This window comes from Nerophis ophidion, linkage group LG11, assembly GCF_033978795.1.
Source record: "Nerophis ophidion isolate RoL-2023_Sa linkage group LG11, RoL_Noph_v1.0, whole genome shotgun sequence".
Taxonomy (NCBI): domain Eukaryota; kingdom Metazoa; phylum Chordata; class Actinopteri; order Syngnathiformes; family Syngnathidae; genus Nerophis; species Nerophis ophidion.
In genome coordinates, this window is record NC_084621.1 from 1,579,851 (window position 1) to 1,607,042 (window position 27,192).

At 39.6% G+C, this 27,192-nt stretch overlaps 2 protein-coding genes across 4 annotated transcripts in view; one reads left to right on the top strand and one right to left on the bottom strand.

Annotated features, from left to right (window-relative positions):
* The window catches only part of abhd16a (abhydrolase domain containing 16A, phospholipase), a 41,680-nt gene extending 39,812 nt beyond the window's left edge, over positions 1-1,868 (top strand). The window contains exons 20-21 of one of the 2 annotated variants that reach the window (XM_061914834.1): positions 114-228; positions 1,736-1,868. In XM_061914834.1, coding sequence (XP_061770818.1) covers positions 114-197 — 84 coding nt within the window. In that variant the 3' untranslated portion in view covers positions 198-228; positions 1,736-1,868. Of the gene's footprint in view, positions 1-113; positions 418-1,735 lie in introns of those variants that run through there. The other variant, XM_061914833.1, reaches the window with a different exon arrangement.
* vars1 (valyl-tRNA synthetase 1) overlaps positions 113-27,192 on the bottom strand; it is a 223,102-nt gene continuing 196,022 nt past the window's right edge. For both annotated transcript variants that reach the window (XM_061914827.1, XM_061914828.1), the window contains 13 exons: positions 25,033-25,123; positions 24,816-24,921; positions 17,356-17,426; positions 17,130-17,255; positions 16,949-17,053; positions 16,510-16,657; positions 12,930-13,057; positions 5,715-5,870; positions 5,446-5,652; positions 5,275-5,386; positions 2,246-2,421; positions 2,027-2,176; positions 113-1,946 (listed from right to left, as the gene is read on the bottom strand). In XM_061914827.1, coding sequence (XP_061770811.1) covers positions 1,878-1,946; positions 2,027-2,176; positions 2,246-2,421; positions 5,275-5,386; positions 5,446-5,652; positions 5,715-5,870; positions 12,930-13,057; positions 16,510-16,657; positions 16,949-17,053; positions 17,130-17,255; positions 17,356-17,426; positions 24,816-24,921; positions 25,033-25,123 — 1,645 coding nt within the window. In that variant the 3' untranslated portion in view covers positions 113-1,877. The remainder of the gene's footprint in view (positions 1,947-2,026; positions 2,177-2,245; positions 2,422-5,274; positions 5,387-5,445; positions 5,653-5,714; positions 5,871-12,929; positions 13,058-16,509; positions 16,658-16,948; positions 17,054-17,129; positions 17,256-17,355; positions 17,427-24,815; positions 24,922-25,032; positions 25,124-27,192) is intronic.

Genomic DNA, 27,192 nt, shown 5'->3' on the forward strand with positions numbered 1-27,192 from the left:
ATCAAAGAAGGAGAGTGCCATCAATTCCAGCTAATGCTGTGCTCCTGTGGATAAAAAACAACCTCCCGGGAGAGACAGACGTCTAATATCATCACTTTCTCCTTCCTCTTAAGGCTCGGAAGCACATGAGGAACTTTGAGACGACGCACTGCACGCCTCTGCCCGCCTCGGAGTTCCACCCCCCGTGGGGGCTGTGAGCGGCCATGATGGATGTATTCTTCACTTGTGGTTTGTTTGCTTTTCTTAATCCGTGCTCTATGCTAGCCAGCAGTCCAGAAACATGCATCCTCTGCTTTTGGAGTTTTAAAAGGGATGTATTATTTATCTTCTAGCACGACTCCATTACCCAACATGCTGTTCTCTCACATGACCTAAAATAAGATCCCTTAAATATGCTGAATAAACTCTTGGAATAAATACTTTGCTTCTTTCATACCAAACAAAACCTGTTCATATTTCAATAGTTTAAAATGAGGATTTGAAGCTAGGTCATTAAAGTAGTTATTTTTAATAAACCCAAATTACATTTCAACACATTTGTTTACAATATTATGGGTTAGCAGTCCATTTTTTGAAAACCCATTTAGTTTTTTAAAGTCCTACTGAAAGCCACTACTAGCCACCACGCAGTCTGATAGTTTATATATCAATGATGAAATATTAACATTGCAACACATGACAATACGGCCGCTTTAGTTTACTAAATTGCTATTTTAAATTTCCCGCAAAGTATCCTGTTGAAAACGTCGCGGTATGACGTGTGCGTTTGACGTCACCAGTTGTAGAGGACATTTTTTTTCCAGCTCGATCCAAGCTATAAGTAGTCTGCTTTAATCGCATAATTACACAGTATTCTGGACATCTGTGTTGCTGAATATTTTGCAATTTGTTCAATTAATAATGGAGAAGTCAAAGAAGAAAGATGTAGGTGGGAAGCGGTGTATTGCAGCTGCCTTTAGCTACACAAACACAGCAGATGTTTCCTTGTTTACATTCCCGAAGGTGAAGCTTTACTATGGATCAGAGCGGTCAAGCAAACATGGTTCCCGACCGTCAGGTTACACTGAGAAAATGGTGGTATTAAGTCGGCTCTTACCGTAGTTATGAGCAGAGCTCGCATCCTCCTGCAGCTGCGTGGCTTCCCTCAGAGACACTGGTGGTCGCCACACCCCTCCGACTTTCAGGTACCACATAATCTCACTAAAACACTAGTAACGCAATAAGCAGAGAAGTAATTTTCCAGAATCATCCTAGTAAATGTGTCTAATAACATCTGAATCGCTTGCACTGCCCTCGCCCTTTTTTTTTTTCTAGTCCTTCACTCTCACTATCCTTATCCACGAATCTTTCATCCTCGCTCAAATTAATTGGGAAATCGTCACTTTCTCAGTCCGAATCACTCTAGATGCTGGTGGCCATGATTATAAACAATGTGAGGGTGTGAGGAGCTCCACAACCCGTGACGTCACGGGCACATCGTCTGCTACTTCCGGTACAGGCAAGGCTTTTTTATTAGCGACCAAAAGTTGCGAACTTTATTGTCGATGTTCTCTACTAAATCCTTTCCGCAAAAATATGGCAATATGGCGAAATGATGAAGTATGACACATAGAATGGAGCTGCTATCCCCGTTTAAATAAGAACATCTCATTTCAGTAGGCCTTTAAGGATTGTATTGTGAAAGGGAGAGGCAGAAATATGTGTAATAAACCTGAGTCTCCACTTCCATTCTTAGAGCCCGGTGAGAAGACGTAAAGTACTGCACTGAGAAGGAAGATTCAAGTTTAAATGAAAAAAGCCTATAAAGCCATCACATTAGTTTGACACCATGATGGATTTATTGGGCAAATAAAATACTTCTAACCGGACTGAAGTGTTTAGAGCATCTTCTTGAAGTTGTCCATGGCTTCTTTCACTTTCTCCAGCTCAGTGTGACTTTGTTGCAGCTGTGGAATAAATAAAAAAAATAAACAGGAGTAATGAAGTGACAGCTGAGAAGAAAGACAAGAACAAACGTGATCTTCACCTTGTCAGCATCCTGCTCTTGTACTTTCACCGGCACCTTCCCCTTGTAGTCGTTCTTTGCCATCTTCTCCTGCAGCTTCTCCATCTGCTTCTCCAGCTCGCCCTGCTTGCTCATCAGCTTGGTCACCTCCTTCTCCACGTCAATCAGACCCTGAGAGGACGGAGGCACACCAGGTCTCAGTATCCAAAGTAGATAATGGAGTGCTCGTCGCCGGCTGACCTTGAGCATGAGGTTGACGGTACATCTGTCGGAGGCGATGGCCACAGCGCAGCCTCCTGGTACCGACTGCTCCGCCGACAGAGGGATGACGGCCTGAGAGTAGGACAGTGTCTGGATCTGAAGGTTGTAGTTGTGGACCAGCGACACTGTAGAAGAGTCCCTGCACTGGAGGTAGCCTGTCAGACGGAGAGAACAGGGTAAGATTTCAGTTTAGCTTGTGGAAAACACTACTAAGAGATCGTCTTCATCAGTGATTCTCTAACTTTAAATCACCAAAGAATCACTTGATTGAAATAAACTGTCTTATTTTCCAAACAGTTACTGTTCAAACTGTGCATAATGTTACAGCGGTCACAAATCATAAATATACACTGCCTTGTTTTTAATTAATACTTAGGCCTACTATGCTACTTTTAATGTTGTTAAGGTGCTACTGCCAAGTGTTTTTAAGGTGGTACTTGGTGAAAAAAGTTTGAGAAAAACACGCATTGGCAACACTAAAAGGGTCCTAAGTGTGTGAAAGTAGTCTATTTGTTTTGGCAACTTGTCCAGGGTGTAGCCAGCCTTCCGCCCGTCTGCAGCTGGGACAGTCTCCATCAACCCCCAGGGACAAGCAGTAGAAAATGGATGAATAGATGCTTTTTATGACAGGGGTGCACTGGCTGTTTTCAGGAACCTGCCTCAAAACACTACTCAAAGATTGTCTAAATGACAGGAGCACACTGTGTTTAACAATTTACTACAAAAATAGTAGTCAAAAATCCTCTATATGACAGGAGTGCATTTCTGTTTAAAATCTACTACGATAACACGGGTTAAATATCTTTTGAAAGGCAGGAAGTGCTGCTGTGTTTAGATCCTCTATGATGACAGGAGTGCATTGCTGTGTTTAAGGACGTACTACCAAAAAAAGTGGTCAAAGATCCTCTATATAACAGGAGTGCACTGCTGTTTAAACAACCTACTACACAAACACTGGTCAAAGATCCTCTGAAAGGAAGCACTGCTGTGTTTAAGAACCCAAAGCAGTGGTCAAAGATCTTAAAACCTACTACTGAAACAATAATCAAAGATCCTTTTAATAACAGGAGTGCACATCTGCGTTTAAGAATCTACTACAAAAAAAGAGTGGACAAAGATCTTCTCAATGACATTTAAAAAACAGTTACAAAAACACTAGTCAAAGATCCTCTATATGACAGCAGTGCACTGCTGTGTTAAGGTCAACAAAAAGGGTGATCAAAGATCTTTTATAGTTTTAAGAACCTGCTTCAAAAATACTAGTCAATGATCCTCTATAAATGAAAGTACTGCACTGCTGTGTTTAAGGACTTACTACAAAAAACAGTGATCAAAGATCCTCTCAATGAGTTACAAAAACACTAGTCAAAGATCTTATAAATGCCAGCCGTGCACTGCTGTAAAAAAAAAACTACTAAAAAAAGACTAGTCAAAGATCCTCTATAAACTGCTGTGTTAAGGTCTACAAAAAGAGTGATCAAATATCTTCTAGTTTTCCGAACCTGCTTAAAAAAAACTAGTCAAAGATCCTCTATAAATGAAAGTACTGCACTGCTGTGTTTAAGGATTTACTACAACAAAGAGTGATCAAAGATCCTCTATATGACATGAGTGCACTGTTGTAAAAAAAAATACTATAAAAACACTAGTCAAAGATCCTCTATAAACTGTTGTGTCAAGGTCTACAAAAAAGGTGATCAAAAATCCTCTATAGTTTTAAGAACCTGCTTCAAAAACACTAGTTAAAAAGATCCTCTATAAATGACAGTAGTGCACTGCTGTGTTTAAAGATTTACTACAGAAAACAGTGATCAAAGATCCTCTCAACGACAGTTACAAAAACACTAGTCAAAGATCCTATATATGACAGGCGTGCACCGTTGTAAAGAAAAAACTACTCTAAAAACACTAGTCAAAGATCTTCTATAAACTGCTGTGTTAAGGTCTACAAAAAGGGTAATCAAAGATCCTCTACCTGCTTCAAAAATACTAGTCAAAGATCCTCTATAAATGACAGTAGTGCACTGCTGTGTTTAAAGATTTACTACAAAAAACAGTGATCAAGGATCCTCTCAATGACAGTTACAAAAACACTAGTCAAAGATCCTATAAATGACAGACGTGCACTGCTGTAAAAAAAAAACTACCATAAAAACACTAATCAAAGATCCTCTATAAACTGCTGTGTTAAGGTCTACAAAAAGGGTGATCAAATATCCTCTAGTTTTCAGAACCTGCTTCAAAAACACTAGTCAAAGATCCTCTATAAATGACAGTAGTGCCCTGCTGTGTTAAGGTCTACAAAAAGGGTGATCAAAGATCCTCTATAGTTTTAAGAGCCTGCTTCAAAAACACTAGTCAAAGATCCTCTATAAATGACAGTAGTGCCCTGCTGTGTTAAGGTCTACAAAAAGGGTGATCAAAGATCCTCTAAAGTTTTCAGAACCTGCTTCAAAAACACTAGTCAAAGATCCTCTATAAATGACAGTAGTGCCCTGCTGTGTTAAGGTCTACAAAAAGGGTGATCAAAGATCCTCTATAGTTTTAAGAACCTGCTTCAAAAAGACAAGTCAAAGATCCTCTATAAATGACAGTAGTGCCCTGCTGTGTTAAGGCCTACAAAAAGGGTGATCAAAGATCCTCTATAGTTTTAAGAACCTGCTTCAAAAAGACACGTCAAAGATCCTCTATAAATGACAGTAGTGCCCTGCTGTGTTAAGGCCTACAAAAAGGGTGATCAAAGATCCTCTAAAGTTTTCAGAACCTGCGTCAAAGATCCTCTATAAATGACAGTAGTGCCCTGCTGTGTTAAGGTCTACAAAAAGGGTGATCAAAGATCCTCTAAAGTTTTCAGAACCTGCGTCAAAGATCCTCTATAAATGACAGTAGTGCCCTGCTGTGTTAAGGTCTACAAAAAGGGTGATCAAAGATCCTCTATAGTTTTAAGAACGTGAAGGCGTGCTCTGCTGGGTAAAGACAGAACTAAAGGGACAATCCAAGATCCTTACAGTCTGCTCGTGTCTTGGTCAGGTTGTAGTCGGCCCTGAGAGAGCGGATAGTTCTGACCACGCTCATGACAAAGTCCATGTTCCTGTCCACCTCATCACTGTTCCAGCAGAACTACAAGAAAAGCACCAATGAAACAGGCGTCCTTCTTTGGGCTGAGCGGCAGAGTCTACCTCCTGCGTGCCCGGGTAGGACGTCACGCCGATGCTGGGGGCGTCGTGCTGGGGCCGTCGCCGTGGTAACCGCTGGTAGAGCTCCTCGCTGAGGAAGGGCATGATGGGGGCGAGCAGGCGCAGGCCCACGTCCAAGCAGGTGTAAAGACTTTGTCTGCACACCTCAGCTTCCTTCTGCCCGCTGGCGAACACGGGCTTCACGCTCTCCTGCAACACACGCCAGTCAGGTGGTGTCCTGGTTAGAGCGGGGGGGGGTCAGGGGGTGTTACCAGGTAGACGTCACACAGCTCGTACAGCCAGAAGTTGTAGATGGCAGTGGTGATGGCGGGGAAGTCGTAGGCCTTGAAGCCGGCGTCACACAACGCCACGGCCGCACTCACACGCGACAAAATCCATCTGTCAGTGACGCTCTCCTCGCCGCACAGCTGGCAGCACAACAACAATCAGCAGGATGAATGATAGCATTAATAATAAATTGTAGAAAAAAAAAAAAAGAAATGAATGACTGTTTTACAATTTTTTTAAAAATAAATTACAAAAATAATAATGATTATACTTGTACTATAAATGTAAGTAAGGAGGGTCCACAGCGCTTGGTTTTTGTAAAAAAAAATACGATTTAATATTACTAAAATCAATGATTAAAACAAGTATATTCTTTTAGTCTTTATTTGAAGGGAAATATGCACAGAAACATTAAGACCAAAGACAGATATGTTCTGCACCAGGTTATAGCTACCGTACTTTCTGGACTATACGTCGCAGTTTTGTTTTCATAGTTTGGCTGGGGGTGTGACATCCATACTTGCCAACACTCCCGGATTTTCCGGCAGACTCTCAAAATTCAGCGCCTCTCAAGTAAACCAAATTTTCTTCCGAAATTCAGGCGTGTCTGCCCAATGACGTTATAACTGTAGAATGATCAAGGGCGAGCTCTTGGTTTCTTATGTGGGTTTATTGTTAGGCAGTTTCATTAACGTCCTCCCAGCGCGGTAAAACAACACACAACAACAGCAGTCCGTCTCGTCTACCGTAAAGCAGTTCGTCTGCCATAAACAGCAATGTTGTGACACTCTTAAACAGGACAGTACTGCCATCTACTGTACATGCATATGGTTAGAAAAACAAAGATGGACAATTCTACCCTTAACTCAACAATGAGTAGATGAGTGTTGTGTGTGTGTAAATGTGCAAATAAATGAACACTGAAATTCAAGTATTTCTTATATATATATATTTATATATGAAAGACTTGACTTGGTGAATCTAGCGGTAAATATACTCCTCCCCTCTTAACCACGCCCCCATCCACATAAAATTCCCTTCAATTGACACATACTTATTATACAATACAAGCACCCCTTTATTTACATCATCGCACACCTTACACCAGAGCTGGGCAAATTAAGGGAGCGTTTCCACAAAGTTTCAAATGAGCGTAAGTCTTGAACTATACAAAGTATTTTAATGGTTGGAATCTGGGCTTTTGCATGATGTACTAGTTACTATGGTCATCTAATTAGTTACTATGGTCATCTAATTAGTTACTATGGTCATCTAATTAGTTACTATGGTCATCTAATTAGTTACTATGGTCATCTAATTAGTTACTATGGTCATCTAATTATTTACTATGGTCATCTAATTATTTACTATGGTCATCTAATTAGTTACTATGGTCATCTAATTAGTTACTATGGTCATCTAATTAGTTACTATGGTCATCTAATTATTTACTATGGTCATCTAATTAGTTACTATGGTCATCTAATTAGTTACTATGGTCATCTAATTAGTTACTATGGTCATGTAATTAGTTACTATGGTCATCTAATTAGTTACTATGGTCATCTAATTAGTTACTATGGTCATAAAGTCACAGCAGCTCAGAGGAGGCACCAAGCAGTGTGGGTGGGGAGCGTTTCCACAGAATGGTTCCAGAGCGGCCAGTCTGAAATGTGGGTGTCGGGGACAGATGCGGTGGGAGACTTTTACAACAAAGTTCTAAAGTTTAGTGATACATCAGATTGTAGGTGGGTTTATTTGTCATTTTATCATTTTTGTTGCGTTTCGCTCGATTGTAAAATATGTCGATCGAGGGGGGGTGTGATGTTTTATGTTGTCAATATTCAGTGTTTTATCCTTCATAGTTAATATTGTAAATCCCACCTTTTTTTTATTTTCATGTACATTCTTGAGGTCTCCTTCAGTAAAAAAAATGAAAATTCCATTCTGTTTTTAAGGCTGCCTGTCATAACATTTTTAGCATTCAATCAGACATTGTGAGCTTTTGTATGTTCCTAAAAACAGATAAAGCGGCCAGCAGACACTTCTTTTCCTCTAAATCTAATGGCACACACGTGACTACAGGACGCCATGACTGCTACTAACTTTGAGCTAATGCAATGGGTTTGTGCTGCTTCCTCGTTAGTTTTTCCACATGTAAAAATCCCCTGTGGTGCAGCATGGGGCTCCTCCACCCGTGAGAAATGTGGGAAGCTTCCCCAACAAGCCGGAAAGAAGACAAGTATGGGAAGAAAAGGTTGGCCATCAACACTGGAGAGCCACTAATTAAGAGTCTTGTGCGAGGTAAACACACGACAACATTTGTGTTTTGTTCAGGAGAGAACACACAGCGGCTAATACAAATAATAACAGAAGAAATTAACTAATTAAAGAGACAAAAACACTTTGTGAATCTCAGTAAAACTAAAATAATGCAATTTTGGTAGCAGCAGAAGAGAAAGTCCAACACAAATACAAATAGACGGAGATTGAAAGAGTAAAATAAACTACATTTTGGCTGTGAGAAAATGAACTGGAAATCTCATAAAAAATATACAACAAAGTGACAACAAATATGTCAATAATGAACAAAGCCAAATATGTTTTGGACCAAAAATGAGTCCTTACTCCCTACTGCTCACCAGTCTTACCATATCTGAGTTATTGTGCAGAAATATGGGGAACCAAGTACAAAAGTACTTGCCGTATTTTTCGGACTATAAATCGCAGTTTTTTTCATAGTTTGGCCGGGGCTGCGACTTATACTCCCGAGCGACTTATGTGTGAAATTATTAACACATTATCGTAATGCAGGGGTCACCAACCTTTTTGAAAGCAAGAACTACTTCTTGGGTACTGAATAATGTGAAGGGCTACCAGTTTGATACACACTTAAAATAATTGCCAGAATAGCCAATTTGCTCATCTTACCTTTAACTCTATGTTATTATTAATAATGAATGATATTTATATTTTTGGAAACCCTGATTATCTTAATGATTTCTCACAATAAATATATGAAGAAACAGAAAAATATATTTTTTTAAAAAGGGTATTTCTGTCTGTCATTCCGTTGTATATTTTTTTTCCTTTTACGGAAGGTTTTTTGTAGAAAATAAATGATGAAAAAAACACTTAATTGAACGGTTTAAAAGAGGCGAAAACAGGAAATAAATGAAAATAAAATTTTTAAACAGTTTATCTTCAATTTCGACTCTTTAAAATTCAAAACTCAACCAAAAAAAAGAAAGGAAAAACGAGCTAGTTTGAATCTTTTTGGAAAAAAATAAAATAATAATTTATGGAACATCATTAATAATTTTTCCTGATTAAGATTCATTTTAGAATTTTGATGACATGTTTTAAATAGGTTAAAATCCAATCTGCACTTTGTTAGAATATATAACAAATTGGAACAAGATATATTTCTAACAAAGACAAATCATTATTTCTTCTAGATTTTCCAAAACAAAAATTTTAAAAGAAATTCAAAAGACTTTGAAATAAGATATAAATTTAATTCTAAAGATTTTCTAGATTTGCCAGAATAATTGTTTTGAATTTTAATCATAATAAGTTTGAAGAAATATTTCACAAATATTATTCGTTGAAAAAACAAGCTAAAATGAAGAATTCAATTAAAATGTATTTATTATTCTTTAAAATAAAAAAAAATACATTTACTTGAACATTGATTTAAATTGTCAGGAAAGAAGAGGAAGTAATTTCAAAGGTAAAAAGGTATATGTGTTTAAAAGTCCCAAAATCATTTTTGAGGTTGTATTTTTTCTCTAAAATTGTCTTTCTGAAAGTTATAAGAAGCAAAGTAAAAAAATAAATAAATGTATCTAAACAAGTGAAGACCAAGTCTTTAAAATATTTTCTCAGATTTTCAAATTCTATTTGAGTTTTGTCTCTCTTAGAATTAAAAATGTCGAGCAAAGCGAGACCAGCTTGCTAGTAAATAAATAAAATTTAAAAAATAGAGGCAGCTCACTGGTAAGTGCTGCTATTTGAACTATTTTTAGAACAGGCCAGCGGGCGACTCATCTGGTCCTTACGGGCGACCTGGTGCCCGCGGGCACCGTGTTGGTGACCCCTGCCGTAATATATCAAAGAATATTTTTTATCTCATTTACGGAAGAGACAAATAAAATGTCAGCAATCATCACACACACGTCAACCAATAAGAATTTGGCAAGGGAAGGTCATGGCAGAAGTGCATTGTGGGTCATGGAATGCTAACTGCTATATGCTACTGCCGTAGCTATAAAAATGGATCATTTCATCGTTGGCGGTAACTTATAAAAACTGAGAAGGGCTGAACAAAAATGGCGTTGAAAAGGAGATCACGTACTGCAGATTACAAGCTGGATGTAGTGAAATATGCAGCAGAAAAGGACAAAAGGAAGCGGCGCATACCTTTGGAGTTGGCAGAGTTGTTTAGAAGCCACATCGAGGAAGAAGATTTCAGAGTGACAGATAGTTTGGTAAAGGTATAGCATGTTCTATATGTTATAGTTATTTGAATGACTCTTACCATAATATGTTAGGTTAACATAGCAGTTGCTTATTTATGCCTCATATAACCTACACTTATTCAGCCTGTTGTTCACTATTCTTTATTTATTTTAAATTGCCTTTCAAATGTCTATTCTTGGTGTTGGATTTTATCTAATAAATTTCCCCCAAAAATGTGACTTATACTCCAGTGCGACGTATGTATGTTTTTCTCTTCCTTATTATGGATTTTCGGCAGGTGCGACTTATACTCCGTAGCGAATTATAATCCGAAAAATATGGTATTCACTTAGTACGTTACAAAAAAGAAAAGATCATTTATAATCATACATACAGTGATAACAAGTAGATTGAAGGCAGACACAACACTTGACATACTTCAGATAAAAGTCACAATTTCTCTGTGGTTGCTGGTCCAAAAATAATTAAAGATTTTGGCAAAATGAGGTTAATACGTTTTCCTTTGGTCGTCATCAGGTGCCTGCTGGTCATGAAACACTGCAGGAATGTAGCAGCAGAGTGCGTCAAACACGCCGCAAAATTATATTTTCACCCAATAAAAGTGTTTTATTGTAAGTTTGTGAGCTGCAGTATGTTGACAACTACATATAGACATATTATTTTGGCTGATTATGTCAGAAAAACTGACATCAAAATGACAGCAAATGCACAGCCGCAGAAATCCTTGGTAGCAGTTATGCAACTCTCGTTTAGTTGTTCCTGAGACACGACTCCAAACAATGGACCCTGGCCCTATGGTTAAGAAACACTGGTATACTGTATATACTATCCACCTGGCGGAGACTGAAGAAAAACAAACAAATGTAGCAAATTGCGACTTGCTATCAGGAGTTGTATTATACATCTAAGAACAAGCTTGTGTGTGTGTGTAGTGCAGGGTCGGCAACCCGCGGCTCTTTGATCATTCTAATGTGGCTCAGCTGCATTATTTCCGATCCCCCCGATTATTCCGAGAGATTTCCAGAGTTTAATGCCTCTCTCAGAAATCACCCGGGGCCAACATTCTCCAACTTTCACCTAGTCGATGATATAAAGGGCGTGCCCTGATGGCAATGCTTTTGCAGTACCTTAAAACTTTTCGTCGTACCGGATTTTACACAATGCTGTCTGCGTGCCAGCCCCTGTTGATACATGACAGTGACTGCAACGCATACTTAGCCAACAGCCATACAGGTTTTCACTGAGAGTTGTGATATAAACAACTTTTAGCACTCTTACTAATATGCGCCACACTATGAACCCACACCCAACAAGAATGACAAACAAATTTCGGGAGAACATCTGCATTGTAACACAATATAAACACAACAGAACAAATACCCAGAATCCCATGCATCCCTAACTCTTCCGGGCTACATTATACACCCCCGCTAGCACAAAACCCCGCCCACCTCAGCTGACGCACGGAGGGTGCAATTTGGTGCTAGCAGGGGTGTATAATGTAGCTCGGAATAGTTAGGGATGCAGGGGATTCTGGGTATTGATTCTGTTGTGTTAATGTTGTGATACAGTGAGGATGTTCTCCAGAAATGTGTTTGTCATTCTTGTTTGGTGTGGGTTCACAGTGTGACGCATATTAGTAAGAGTGCTAAAGTCATTTATATCACAACCCTCAGTGTAACCTGTATGGCTGTTGAACAAGTAGGCTTGCAGCTGTCTAAGTGTATCTATGGAAGTCACATAGGACTCATGGCTGGGCTGTGCTAGATATTTATACATTTTGCAGAGGGCGGTTATGGCTGCGCCTTCATAGCACGCTCATATTAATGTTGAAGGGCGAAAATCAGCAGATATTCGCGAGAATAGTTGCTCTGAATTTTGAGAATCTCCCGGAAAGTTTGGGAGGGTTGGCAAGCGTGATGCATTAAAGTAAAACTCACGGGCCGCACTACCATTAAATTTTCATATTTATGGTGCGGGCCGCGATTCTGAGTCCCCTGGTTAATACATAGCACAAAGCAAAAAAAAAAACTGTATGCAGTGTTATTTCATTTGAAATTTCAGAAGAGTTTTGTGGCTCCGACTGTTTTCTTTATTTTATGAAACGAGTCAAAATGGCTCTTTGGGTGGTAAAGGTTGCCAACCTTGGTCTAGCGTAACAGGCAAAAGTTAAATCCGAGAAAATGCGGACATTTGTAAATCATTTCATGTTTCTTTGCAGCCCGGGAGCTAATGCATCACAGACACCGGCGGGGGTTGGGCACCACTGACTTACACCACAAAGATAAGATGTTTAGCTCTGATAATCTGGCATATGTTGACTACACTGGATTGCTCCACGCATTTTTGATGTACAAATTGGCAACCAACTTTTCTTTATGCCCTGCTCTGTATGGAAACATGAATATGACACAATAAACTACACTAACAGATTGGTATTATTATTATTCAATCAGAAGTTGGACCTCATTCTAGTTCCTTTTAAATTCAAATTCTTTACTTTAAGACAACTCTCTGCTCCCACTCAGTAGGAAGAGTTTAGGAAAGGCTCCTTTTTAAGACATGCCTGCATGAGAAGAACGTCTAAAGCATTTGGACAGACTGTCTGTTAGCCAGGCTCAAATCAGTGAGCTCCAACTATGGATAAGTACTAAATGATGGCGTCAGGCCCAGTGTTACAAAACGTTTGCTCATTTAGTGGACATTCTTTCTCTCACCTGGGCTTTCTCTGAGGGAACAAAGTTGTCCCCCAGTGTCTTCATGGAAAACTTGACGGCATTCCACAGCTTGTTGCAGAAGTGCCGGTAGCCCAAAATGCGATTGACGTCCAGATTGATGTCCCTGCCTGAAAAAGACAACACACACAAAACCTTTTATTACCCTGTAGGTCTCTTCATTGAATGTCACAGTCCACATGCCAGCTACCGTACTTTTCAGACTATAAGTCACAGTTTTTTTTCATAGTTTGGCCAGGGGTGCGACTTATACTCAGGAGCAACTTATGTGTGAAATTATTAACACATTACCGGAAAATATCAAATAATATTATTTAGCTCATTCATTTAAGAGACTAGACGTATTAGATTTCATGGGATTTATGGATTAGGAGTGAGAGATAGTTTGGTAAAGGTATAGCATGTTCTATATGTTCTAGTTATTTGAATGACTCTTACCATAATATGTTAGGTTAACATAGCAGTTGCTTATTTATGCCTCATATAACCTACACTTATTCAGCCTGTTCTTCACTATTCTTTATTTATTTTAAATTGCCTTTCAAATGTCTATTCTTGGTGTTGGGTTTTATCAAATAAATTTATCCAAAAAATGCGACTTGTACTCCAGTGCGACTTATATATGTTTTCTTCTTTCTTCTTTATTATGCATTTTCGGCAGGTGCGACTTATACCCCGAAAAATACGGTACATACAAGCTGTTGTATCAGAATCAGGTTTATGGGCCAAGTATGTTTAACAAAAAATGTATTTGACTTGGCAGATGGTGCTGTTTGTTCAATAGAAGATACAACCAAGTTTCACTACAATCAGATTATAAAATATGATGAAAAAAGTGTAATGAAATGAAAATAATAAACCTTAATAAAATATGTATCCAAAGTGCAGCCTGGGGGCCATTTTGGGGACACAGCTACTTTTTGCTATGTTCTGAAGACTAAATGAGTAGGTGGGGTTATTAATCTTACAATAATTACATTACAAAAATTGGGGTGACAATTCGATTCAAAATCGCTTCTCGATGTAAACTGATTCTTGCAAAATATTATTTGACATAAAAATGATAGTACAACTTTTTCAGAACAAGTTGCATGTTGCAAAACTATATGCACAGTAAGTAAGCGCAGAGATGGCCTAGAAAAATTTTTAAAAATGTATTTATTTACATTTGAATATACATATATACCTATATAAACATACATATACACATACACATAAAAACACATACAGAACACATATAAACACACATGTACATACATACCCATATACATACATACATACACAGTACACATGTATACACAAAAATATATGCGTACATATATGTGTATACTGTACATACTGTACATAGATGTATCCCTTCATCCATTTCCTACCGCTTGTCCATCTTGGGGTCGCGGGGGGTGCTGGAGCCTATCCCAGCTGCACTCAGGCGGAAGGCGGCATACATCCTGGACAAGTTGCCCCCTCACCGCAGGGCCAACACAGATATATGGACAACATTCACACTCAAATTCACACACTAGGGCCAATTTAGTGTACAAATATAGGATTATACATGTGTACATACATACACTACACACTGGCATCTTTTGAACAAGTTATTAAATAAAAATAAATAAATAGATACACGGTTAGAAGAACCACTAGTTTGCATGTTTTGTGTTTCACTGATTTTCACTGTTTTAGTCTTAGTATTTTATCTGGTTTGATGGCTACGCTTTTATTGTTTTAAATATTGGTTTGTACTGTTGTACTTGCATTTTAACATTTATTTTAAATGAAAAGTGCCTAAAAAAATCTATTACAATTTTTTTTTTTCTGGCAGGTGTTGTGGTAAAGTGGCTAAATAAGTATATTACTATTATTGTTTCTGGCAGGTGTTGTGGTAAAGTGGCTAAATAAGAATATTACTATTATTGTTTCTGGCAGGTGTTGTGGTTTCCTACTCTGTTCAGCAGTCCTTGACTGCACCATAGAAACACCTCTGTGTGGTATTCCCCTGAGTAGAGAACGATCACTCTTTTAGGAGAGAGACTCAATGCGCACAATTGAATATCTTAGTTGCTCAGACAGCAATGTGTTTATATATTGAGTTTAGATTGGAGAATTTACTTTATTGGCAAAAGAAGTAATGTCTCTTGATAGCATTTAAGCAAGCGAGCTGGTGCCTTTCTTAAAGTGCAGTTATCTATCACGTTTTTTTTTGTTCATTTTAATTTAAAACTAATACTAACCATCGGTAGATTTACCGCAGTTATCATTAAAGTCCTACTGAAAGCCACTACTAGCCACCACACAGTCTGATAGTTTATATATCAATGATGAAATATTAACATTGCAACACATGCCAATACGGCCGCTTTAGTTTACTAAATTGCAATTTTGAATTTCCCGCAAAGTGTCTGTTGAAAACGTCGCGGAATGATGACGCTTATGTTGACGCGTGCTTGTGACGTTATTGGTTGGAGCTCATTTTATCCCAGCACCACTCACAGCTAAAAGTCGTCTGCTTTAATCGCATAATTACACAGTATTTTGGACATCTGTGTTGCTGAATCTTTTGCAATGTGTTCAATTAATAATGGAGACGTCAAAGAAGAATGCTGTTGGTGGAAAGCGGTGGATTGCAGCTGCCTTTAGCAACCAAAACACAGCCGGTGTTTCTTTGTTTGTTGTGAAGCTTTAATATGGAACAGAGCGGTCAAGCGAACATGTTTCTCTACCACATGTCAACCGGCAGGTTTCGGTGAGAAAATTGTGGTAATAAGTCGGCTCTTACCGGAGACATGAGCGGAGCTTGTGTCCTCCTGCAGCTGTCAAAGAGGCAGCTGCGACTTTCTTGGCTCCTCCATGGCTTCACTCAGAGACACTGGCGGTCACCACACCCCTCCGACTTTCAGGTATGAGTTTATAATCTCACTAAAACACTAGTAACACAATAAGCAGATAAGGGGTTTTCCAGAATTATCCTAGTAAATGTGTCTAATTACATATGAATCGCTCTCACTGCCCTCGCCTTTTTTCCTTTTTTTCTAGTGCTTCACTCTAACTTTCCTCATCCATAAATCTTTCATCCTCGCTCAAATTAATGGGGAAATCATCCCTTTCTCGGTCCAAATCGCTCTCGCTGTTGGTGGCCATGATTATAAACAATGTTCAGATGTGAGGAGCTCCACAACCCGTGACGTCACGCGCACATCGTCTGCTACTTCCGCTACTGGCAAGGCTTTTTTATTAGCGACCGAAAGTTGCGAACTTTATCATCGATGTTCTCTACTAAATCCTTTCAGCAAAAATATGGCAAAATCGCGAAATGATGAAGTATGACACATAGAATGGACCTGCTATCCACCTTTAAATAAGAAAATCTCATTTCAGTAGGCCTCTAATACTTGTTATTGTTACATCTCTAACATCCACCAAGTTGGGAACAAAATATATATTTTTGTTTGACCTTCGGGGTAGATTGTAAAAGCTAGAATACAAAAAAAAAAAGATGATGCAGGAAATATCAAGTGTTGTGCAGCAGACAAAGAAAGTGCCATATGGATAATGAGTTCACCTTGGCTGGTGTAGGCGCATAGAGCAAATCGTAGGGCATCTGTGCCACATTCTGGTATGCCGTTCGGATAGTCCGACTTCTGGCCCTGCTTCGCTCGCTCCGCCTCCAACGGGTCCAAGTTGCTATTCGTCAGCTGTGCATGCAGCCCCTGGAGGGAATAAGGAGGAGGTGGTGTAATTGCCACTGATAAACACCACAGTAACAACTCCATGTATGTTTTACACTCTCATTCGGGCACAAGAAAAGTGGCGCTTCAGTGCCCTCTGGTGGCCTGCGCTGTCAAAGTGAGTGCTTGCAGCTAGTAAAATTCCTAATGGATGGCTTCAATAAAAGCTTGTTGGCTACAGAATAAAGCTTACATAAGACGATGGTCCTCAGGGGAGCAATGAGCATGTGAGGAAGAAAAGAGAGCGTTCATCAAGGAGCTGTTAGGCTTTACCTCCAGGGATATTCCAGTAATGACATCAAGAGGGTCGATGACGTTGCCCAGTGATTTGCTCATCTTCCTTCCGTGGGCGTCCCTCACCACAGCGTGCAGATAAACCTGCCGACAATTAAATCACGGCTGTTGTGCCACATTACGCGTAACGAGAGTCCACCGCCGCTAAGACGGATCTCACCTCTTTAAATGGCAGCTTGCCGGTCAGCTTGAGGCCCATCATCACCATACGAGCCACCCAGAAAAACAGGATGTCGTGGCCCGTCTCCAGCAAAGTGCCAGGGTAGAACACGCTCAAGTCCTGGGTCTTTAAAAAAAAAAAAAGAAAAAGAAAAGGAAATGAAATATGCAAATGTAGCGCCATTTTTCACACACGTGAAAGAATGGAGGCTTGTTTGTTCGTGTACCTCATTAGGCCAGCCGAATATGGAGAAGGGGAAAATGCCAGATGAGAACCAGGTGTCCAGAACATCCTCATCTGCACCACAAATACAAATAATGAAGACATATGAAGGAGGGTTTCATAAGTACACTGGGAACCTCAAGAAGTCAACAAGAGTCGGAGGATACATACAGGCAGGTGGTTATGTGAAATAAGCAGGAGGACTCAAAACTCAGGTGGAGACTATGTGGTTTGTTTTTTTATTTAAATACCGTATTTTCCTTGAATTGCCGCAGGGCATATAGCAGGGGTCGGGAACCTTTTTGGCTGAGGGAGCCATACAAGCCAAATATTTTAAAAAGTATTTCCGTGAGAGCCATATCATATTTTTTAAGACTGAATACAACTAAATGTGTGCATTTTTAAGTTATACCAACATTTTTAGAGAATAATAAGTCTCTTATTATTTTTAATAACATTGTTATTCTGAAGCTAACCAACAATAAATCAAATACTTCTTACCATTAATGCGACCCATTGAACAGGTGCGGTAGAAACCGGATGGATGGATTAAAATGCATGAGAATGTTTTATATTTTGAAGGTTATTTTTGACACTGCAATTACCAGTGGAATTATTCATTACTTATCGTGTTAAGCAATGTCAGCTAAGATTTATCTGAGAGCCAGGTGCAGTCATCAAAAGAGCCACATCTGGCTCTGGAGCCATAGGTTCCCTACCCCTGGCATATAGTATGCGCCTGCTTTGAAGTACTGCCGGGTCAAACTCGCTTCGCAAAATAATTAGTGCATGCTTAGTATTACCGCCGGGTCAAACTGGTGACGTCACGAGTGACACTTCCCCTGTCATCATTTTCAAAATGGAGGAGGCTGATTTCAATACCGGTAATTTCAAACCGCATAAAGGGAAGAAGATTAAGAGCTAATCAGAAGGATTTAAGGTCCAAGCTTACATCACACTCAAATTTTACTGCATGCCTTTGGTAAGTGCCGGAGTGAGAAGAGGTTTTAAAATAATTAGCGCATGCCTACTTTTACCACATGCCTTTGGTAAGCGCAGGAGTGAGAAGAGGTTTTAAATTAATTAGCGCCCCGGCGGCAATTCAAGGAAATACGGTAAATGGTTGTACTTGTATAGCGCTTTTCTACCCCTTTTTAAAGGCGCCCAAAGCGCTTAGACGGCGGGAGCTGCCATGCAAGGTACTAACCGGGACCCATCAGGAGCAAGGGTGAAGTGTCTTGCCCAAGGACACAACGGCCGTGACTAGGATGGTAGAAAGTGGGGATTGAACCAGTAACCCTCAGATTGCTGGCACGGCCACTCTCCCAACTTCGCCACGCCGTCATTTAATTATGCAGAGTTTCCCGTGGCTAAATTGGGACACTAAGCAAAAAATGTTTTGAGGCCCCCAATACAAAATGTTTTTACACTTTATCTGAAATGATTTTCATACTTTTTAAATCAAACTTGAATTTAATTTGATGCATGTTTTGTACCAAAACACATTTGTAGGAATTATATTGTTCAATAATATTTTTCACTGCAAAATAACTAACTTGATGTAATTAAAATGTAAATGTTCATATCTTCTTGACATATTATCAGCCCAGTACAAATGTTGACTATCCCAGCATTAACCCTCAACGCCAGAGGTAAAAATGCCACTAACGTATATTATTAGCAGTAACGAAGCAGGAAGGGGTTAGGAATATGTTAGCAGTAAAATTTCACAATAAGTGTTGTCATTCATTAATTGACATTTTGCATTCGCTTACAAATGCAAAACAAGGCCCCCACCTATGAATCCAGGGGCCCTACGCAAAGTGCATGATAATTGTATAAGAAATGGGCAGTCATTATAAAAGTGTGTAAATGCAGCTTATTGTGACAACTCCGTACTATAGATGGCATGCTTCTCATTACCCTTAATGTGTGCCTAGTCTGCCAAAGAATAAGAAGATGTAGCAAGAGGGACCAATTAGTGTTGCCAATTTAGTCACTGTGTCCCTATATTTGTCACGAGCATTACAAATCCCTCTAGACCAGGGGTCGGCAACCCGCGGCTCCGGAGCCACATGCGGCTTTTTGATCTGTTTGTCTGTTATTTCATTGAACTTATTTGTGTTGAGGGATGAATAGTCTCTCCTATTGCTATTGTACTATTTTTTCAGCTATAGTTACATGAATCATTAGTAATCTAGCACCCTAGTTTTGAATAGCAGGGTCCCTGCTATCACATGTTGATAAAAATACAACATGTACATAATAAAAGTCAACTACAGGCTTCCCAAATGCTGTAATAAATTAAGCATGATGAGTTGACATTGAACAGTTTCAATGGAGACTGTTTAATGTTGCACTTTTTATATGTAGAAGAAAGGTTTTTTCATTTTATTTAATCAAAGCAGCAACTTGAGGCAGTTTAATGTGGATTAACGTGGGCAGAATTATTATAGTGTTCCCAATGTTAAAAGGATAAAGCCATTGTTTACAAATTTGGTAAATAAATAACCCAAAAAATTATATTTTGTTGTTTTCTTACTGTACCGAAAATGAACCGAACCGTGACCTCTAAACCGAGGTACGTACCGAACCAAAATTTTTGTGTGCCGTTACACCCCTAATAAATGTTGATAAATGTTCCCATCAATTAGAGTAAAAGCTCAGGAGATTGGAGAGCTGCATGAGCCAGTGCAGCTGACATAAGCACTAAACTGCAGCTCTCATGGTGTTTATAACAAAATGGTTCTACGGCCAAAACATTTACTGTCTGGCTTTAATGTATGGAAATACATGCTAATGTTGCATTTCCTGTAAAATGCATGACTGGAATGACATTTAAATAACCAGAGCCATCTCTCTCTGTGATGACAGTGGACCCAGAGAAAAAAACAGTAAGATGAAGAGTTGGGAGACTTTGGAGCTGTTTGCTACCAGTTGCCTGAAATCCTAGAGCATTGGCTGCTTCGAAGGACTATGCTAGAGAAAAACGGTAAGAGGACATGGTCTCTACAGCTGAAAAAATGTACAAAGAGATGCATAAATGGCAAAGTACCTGATAGAATAATTAAGTGTGTGTTATCACACAACTGTTGCGCTCAAAGTCTGTTGCTATAGTTATTAGCTATTGTGCTCAAGCTGTACTTTTTCTGTTTGTGCAAGGACAAAACTTGTTATCAGCTACGGCATTTGAGGGATTGCCTCGTTGCAGATATTTTGTTTCTCTAAGCCCACTTACAGCCAAGGACTTCAAGGACCTCAACGAAGATCAGACGAAGCAGAGACAAGGCAATCACAAGGCCCCCAGCACATTCCGTCACATATTGTGCGTACTGGAAGCTGCTTTGCATGAAATATGTGGCCACTCCTTTTAGAGGCGGCCTCAGTGATGTAACCAGGGACCTCCCAAACAGAAGAGCATGAGAAACTGTTAGCTCAAAGCGTGGTGGGAGATTGTAACTGAGCGTGCAATCTCAAACATCTCTCCTCATTGAGCCAAATTGAACTCTGTCTCTGCATGATTCCTTGCTTCTTGTCTGTTTAATAGATGTCATCAGTGTTAGAACCTGACAGTACCACTGTTTGAAATAATGTGATTCCAAATTAATAATGTGACTAAGATCGTGCCCCACAAGGAAATTGCAGCAATAACAAACTTCCTTAAGAAATTTCAAAATGAGGGAAATTGCAGAAAAAGCTAAAACTGGAGGTGAATTGGGCAACTGGTGCATCAGAGAAAGGGACCTACACATTTTGAGTATGAGGGAAGAGAGCAGAGGATTTATTCCCCCCAAAAAATGTTCTGCCTGTTGTAGAAGCTGCCCTGGTCAAATTGAAGCAAAGTGTTGCACACATTTTGCGATTTGTATGGATTTCTCTTCTCCACTGATGTAATAAGAAGCACTGAGAAGGCGGGGAAGCTAGATAAAGGCTGTCAGACTTGAGCAGAAGATGGATGATGTTGATGCAGAGGACATCAAACTAGAGGTTACGTGTGTGGTCAGATAATTCCTCACACATATCTCATCTCCATTTGACATGCATGGTTACATATAAGGAGTATCCATGTCAGAAGCTTCAGATGAGAGTCGTTTTTCAAAACTAAAATTAGACATCGACTGATGATCGGCACTTATATTTGGTCTCGAGCCTTTTTTTTGTTTTTTTTTAGTCGATAATGCCTCTTTTTTTCTTTTTACAACACCAGAACTACATCAGCAGATACAATATATACACATATGATACTAGTACTTTGTATATAAAAACAAATAATAATGAGGTAAATAGTAATAGCCACTGGTCCAGCACCAGCACTTTTGCCCTGCATGAGAAAAGGTTGTTGGAGCCCAATTCTTTATTTATTTTTATGATTTAAGAATAAAAAATACTTGCATCGTCATTAATTCTCCCCAAATATGTTTTGATATCTGACAGGACATTTGAGTTCTTGTAAGAATTCCTCTCCGGTCTGCTGAACTGCTTTAGCCGCGACGCTGATAAAGAAAAAAATTGGCCATTTCTATGGTATTAATGATATTGTAAAGGACTGTTGCTGATCTCATGTTGATGTGCTAAAACCTCTTCTTTGTTTCGAAGCTACATACAATATTAAAGTATTTGGAAGTATTAATTTTAGAGAGTTACATATATGATAATGAAGCACATACTGTACTGTTTACGTTTTGAAGTACCCTTTAAAAAAGTTGAAATCAACTCCAAACGACAACTTAGTGATTAAAAAAAAAGATGTTTGATATTGACAGATCTCATTTGTGCATCTCCTAAGTTTATTCTAGTAATGCACACATATATGCACAAATGAGATGTTTCAGTATTCGAATATTAATAATCCCTTTTTAGCAACTAAGAGTACATTAATTTAATGAATACATCCAAACAGTCCTTTACAAAGGCTTGGCTAGATGTTGTTCAGCCACAGCTGAAAACATTGCTGTTCTTTCTCATTAAACTCTGCTAAGTCCAATACTTGCAGGGCTTTTCCAGCCAGGGACATACCAGAAGGTGCTCCATGGTCTGTGGTGCAGTGCCACAGTCACACAGCATCCCTGTCGTTCAGGTATCTCCATTTAGCAAAAGTGGCTTTTGTCAGTTAACATCAGATCTTACTCTGTTAAACACCTAGTGAAATGAGATTTTCTTATTTAAAAGTGGAAAGCAGGTCCATTCTATGTGCCATTCATCATTTCGCGATATTGCCATATTTTTGCTGAAAGGTTTTAGTAGAGAACATCCACGATAAAGTTGCAACTTTTGGTGCTGATTAAAAAAGCCTTGCCTGTACCGGAAGTCGCAGACGATGACGTCACAAGTGTGAGGGCTCCTCACGTCCTCACATTGTTTATAATGGGAGCCTCCAGCAGCAAAAGCTATTCGGACCGAGAAAACGACAATTTCCCCATTAATTTGAGCGAGGATGAACTATTTGTGGATGATGATATTGATAGCGAAGGACTAGAAAAATAAATAAATAAATAAAAAAGGCGATTGCATTGGGACGGATTTAGATGTTTTTAGACACATTTACTAGGATAATTCTGGGAAATCCCTTATCTTTCTATTGTGTTGCTAGTGTTTTAGTGAGATTAAATAGTACCTGATAGTCGGAGGGGTGTGTCCACGGGTGTCTTGAGGCCAGTCTCTGAGGGAAGTCGATGTCAGCTGCATGGACGGCGCAAGCTCAGCTGATCTCCGGTAAGAGGCGACTTTTTACCACAATTTTTTCACCGAAACCTGCCGGTTGACAAGTGGTCGGGAACCATGTTTGCTTGACCGCTCCGGGAATTTTAAACAAGGAATCACCGTGTGTTTGTGTGGCTAAAGGCTACAGCTTTCCAATTCCATCGTTCTACTTTGACTTCTCCATTATTAATTGAACAAATTGCAAAAGATTCAGCAACACAGATGTCCAGAATACTGTTTAATTGAGCGATGAAGAGACGACTTTTAGCCGCAAGTGGTGCTGCGCTAATATGTCCTGACAGTCTGTGACGTCACGCGCACGCTTCATCATTCCGCGATGTTTTCAACAAGAAACTCCGCGGGAAATTTAAAATTGCGATTTAGTAAACTAAAGCGGCCGTATTGGCATGTGTTGCAATGTTAATATTTCATCATTGATATATAAACTATCAGACTGCGTGGTCGCTAGTAGTGGCTTTCAGTCGATAGGGCATTTTAGCTCAATTTTACAGCAAACCTATGAAGGTTCTTATTCATCCAGGTCTTTGTCATCTCAGGGCATTCAATTGTTCGCAAATGGACTGCTTGGTTTGTCTTGGGAGAGGTTTGTCCGCTCATCAGACTTAGATTGGTCAGATCTACTGCAAACGGTTGGTGCCAAAACCCCAAATATTTTTACTCCCCAAATATTATTACTGCAAATGAATATCAGCTCCAAATATCAGTTATCAACTTCCTTGACTACTAATAATAATCACTAACGGTCGATGTTTACTAGAAATGATTCAAACCAATGTCACAGGACAGGCTGTCAGCACTGATAGTACTCCACAATGAGCACGAAGTCTAAAAGTGTAGACATGGAGCAACTCATTACAAGCTATTTTGGAAGGTACATTTAATGTAGTAAATGTAAGTCTGTCATGTACAAATATAGCATGACGGCACCAGAAGTGCAGAACGAAAAAGTGGAGGACCACAAATATGAAATAAATATTAAAAAAGACAAGAAGACAGCAAAAGAGAGCCTAAGGGAACCTCACAAACAAAAAGGAGGATAAACAAAAGGTAAATTTGATGAAAATATACTGTTAAAAAGTGTGTTCTCATAATTTTTTTTTTTTTTTTTTTTAAAACAGGATACAGTTACCTGCAGACTGAACTTACTTTCTGCTGAATACGTTGTTTTGATCTTTTTGTCAGTGCAGTACAAGAATGTGGAGGGCCTCCATGACCAGGTTTGCCTCGGGCCTTTAAATTACTGAATACTCTGCCGGGACTAAAAAGCGTCTTGCAATTATGTGACATGTCCTGACAAAACAGCCAAAAATCTACAGTACCCCTCAGGAAGTGTTATATATTAGTCCTGCCTGGGATACTCAATAAGGGTTTTTGATGTTTTCCCGCCCTATCTGGTATAAAATGCGTATGTTGCAGTAACCTAAAAATGTCTTGACAAAACAGCCTCAAATCAACCCTTAGAAAAGTGTTATTGAAGACTCTTTGGGGACCTGCAAGGAGCTCTCAGAAAACTGAGGGTTTGGGGGTTTTCCCGAATGTCCTGGTCTAAAAAAGATGCTTTTAGGGAGGTGTCCCAGACATCCTGGTCTAAAAAGACTTCCTGAAAACATAGATTTCATAACATTACCTGTACAATTATTCTAGGTATTATAGATTATTCCTCTTTGCATGATGTCTTATGTGTTAAATGGTTTCAAAGCGATGATTATGACGACAACGCTGCTCCACTCCAAACTATATTACCTTGTCTGAGAGTGACTTTGTCAGGAGTCACATTGAAGCGTTTTGCTGCCTTCTCTCTGGCAATCTCCTCTGATTTACCGCTGACCCAGTAATGGCCATCCACATCCTGGAAGGGGAGGTGAAACAAAAACAGGAATTAATGCAGGAAGAAGACATAATAATAATAATTATATCATGGATGACGCAAATTGAATTGACTTGAAATCGGCTATCTTACCAATCCTGGTTTCACGGAGGGATCATTGATGGTGATGAAGTAGGCCGGGATGCGGTGACCCCACCACAGTTGCCGGGAGATGCACCAGTCCCTGGAAGAAGAGGGGGCAGGGGTTTAACGTAAATCATCAGCCAGGAGGAGGTGCTTCTTTCTCGTGATTTTAGTGAACGGCGGAGCGATTGACAGCCTGTCATTTCAGCCTGTGTCACCCAGAACTGAGGTCAGGCGGAAATAATAAAAAAAAGAATTGGTTGTGTCAGGAAGAAAGTGAAAAACATTGATGTGCATGGACAAAACTGACAAGGGGAAATGAGTTCTGCAAAGAGTCGTACAACGGTACGTACACATTTAGAGGACGTGGGTGACTGATTACACCAATGTACAATATTCTTCAGTGATCCCACAGGTCAGGCATCTATTTGTGGTCGGGTGGCAGCGGAGATGACCAAGAAGAATGCGGAGTTGGAATATAATTACAACACTTTATGTACATATTTATATACATATTTATATAATATTTACGTATTTATATAGTATGTAACTACAAAAAAACGTTTTTTTTTTATTTGTGGCGGCCGTAATTCTTTCGTGGCGGGCCGCCACAAATAAATGAATGTGTGGGAAACCCTATTTGTCAGATTAGAGTTTCATGTGAAAACCCCCTAACCCAGTGGTCCCCAACCGTTTCCGGGCCACAGAATAATTTTTCATTATTTTTTCATTAAATCAACATAAAAAACACAAGATACCCTTACAATTAGTGCATCAACCCAAAAAAACTCCCTTTTTCATGACAGCAAAAAAAAAGACATGCACCTGGGGATAGGTTGATTGGCAACACTAAAAATTGGCCCTAGTGTGTGAATGTGAGTGAAAATGTTGTCTGTCTATCTGTGTTGGCCCTGCAATGAGGTGGAAACTTGTCCAAGGTGTACACCGCCTTCCGGCCTAATGCAGCTGAGATAAGCTCCAACATCATCCCAGTTAGTCATTTTAAGACAATCTTTAAGTGATTCACTTCCTTTTTCATTCCCAACTTTGACAGTTTTGGTGATTTTCCTGTCTTCAGTTGACCTGTATTTTGGCAGTAAGAAGATGACATTGTGGTCGGAGCAGCCAAGAGGTGGCCGTGATCTTGAAATGTATGAATATAAGATTTTGCCAAAGCACAAGTCCAGTATGTTTTGCATTGTGACGTATTGCTCCATGCTGGGCAGATGTGTGCTGATGTCACACCTAATGAAGTCCCTCAGTGCAAACACTGGCTGCTCTCCAGGCTGATTGACAGCTCTGTTGTAGCAATCAGCTATGTGCTCAGCAGCCAGATTGAAATCAGGCTCTGGTACATACACTAAAATGATAGTAATCTGGGAAAACTCTGTAGGTAAATGGTGTGGTCTGAAGGACAGAGTCATTATTTGATAGTGTTTACAACACTTAGTTTACCTTAGCGTGGTGTTTGGTGCCTACTTGCAGTTGACAGCCTCCAATTGACTTCCAGGTTTTCGCCACATCTCCGTCAAAGAGAATGATGTTAAAACCATCGAGATGAATGTCCGTATCTCTGGTTAGCGATGTCTCAGTGAAACAAAAAAAAAGCTGGTTTGCTGATAATCCAGTTCGAATCTGACGAGGGAAGGGAGTTCTTCATTCTTATTGGATTGAGTAAAAGGAGTCGGCTACATTTCCTCATTAGCCTGTTACATATTCCTCTTCTTGATCCTCTCATCCTTTGTATTTGCTTCCACTTGACTCGCCGAAGTAACCCAAGAGGTATATCTTTAGTGAGGAAGGAAACCTGTGCTGGTTCTGGTTGAAGTGGCTTTAGCTCCAACTGATTGCCCGCGAGTAGGCGGGCCTACCTGGGTTGGTGAACTGTATGGCTGGGCCGATCGAGAAGAGAGTAAGTTTATATGCCAAAAACTTAAGATCAGTAACTAAAGGCAGGCTAAAAACAACTTGGTTGCCATAAACATTCCGACAAAATTAGGAAAAGACGAAAAAACATTAAAAAAACCAACAACAAACGAAAAACACACTACTTTGCACACAAACTGAGCCGTGGCAAGAGTCGCTCTGGCAATGTGCACCACCTAGCATTCTTGGAAAATGCTGACGTAAAATATATCTTGCGGTGTACATCAGGGATCAATACTGGGA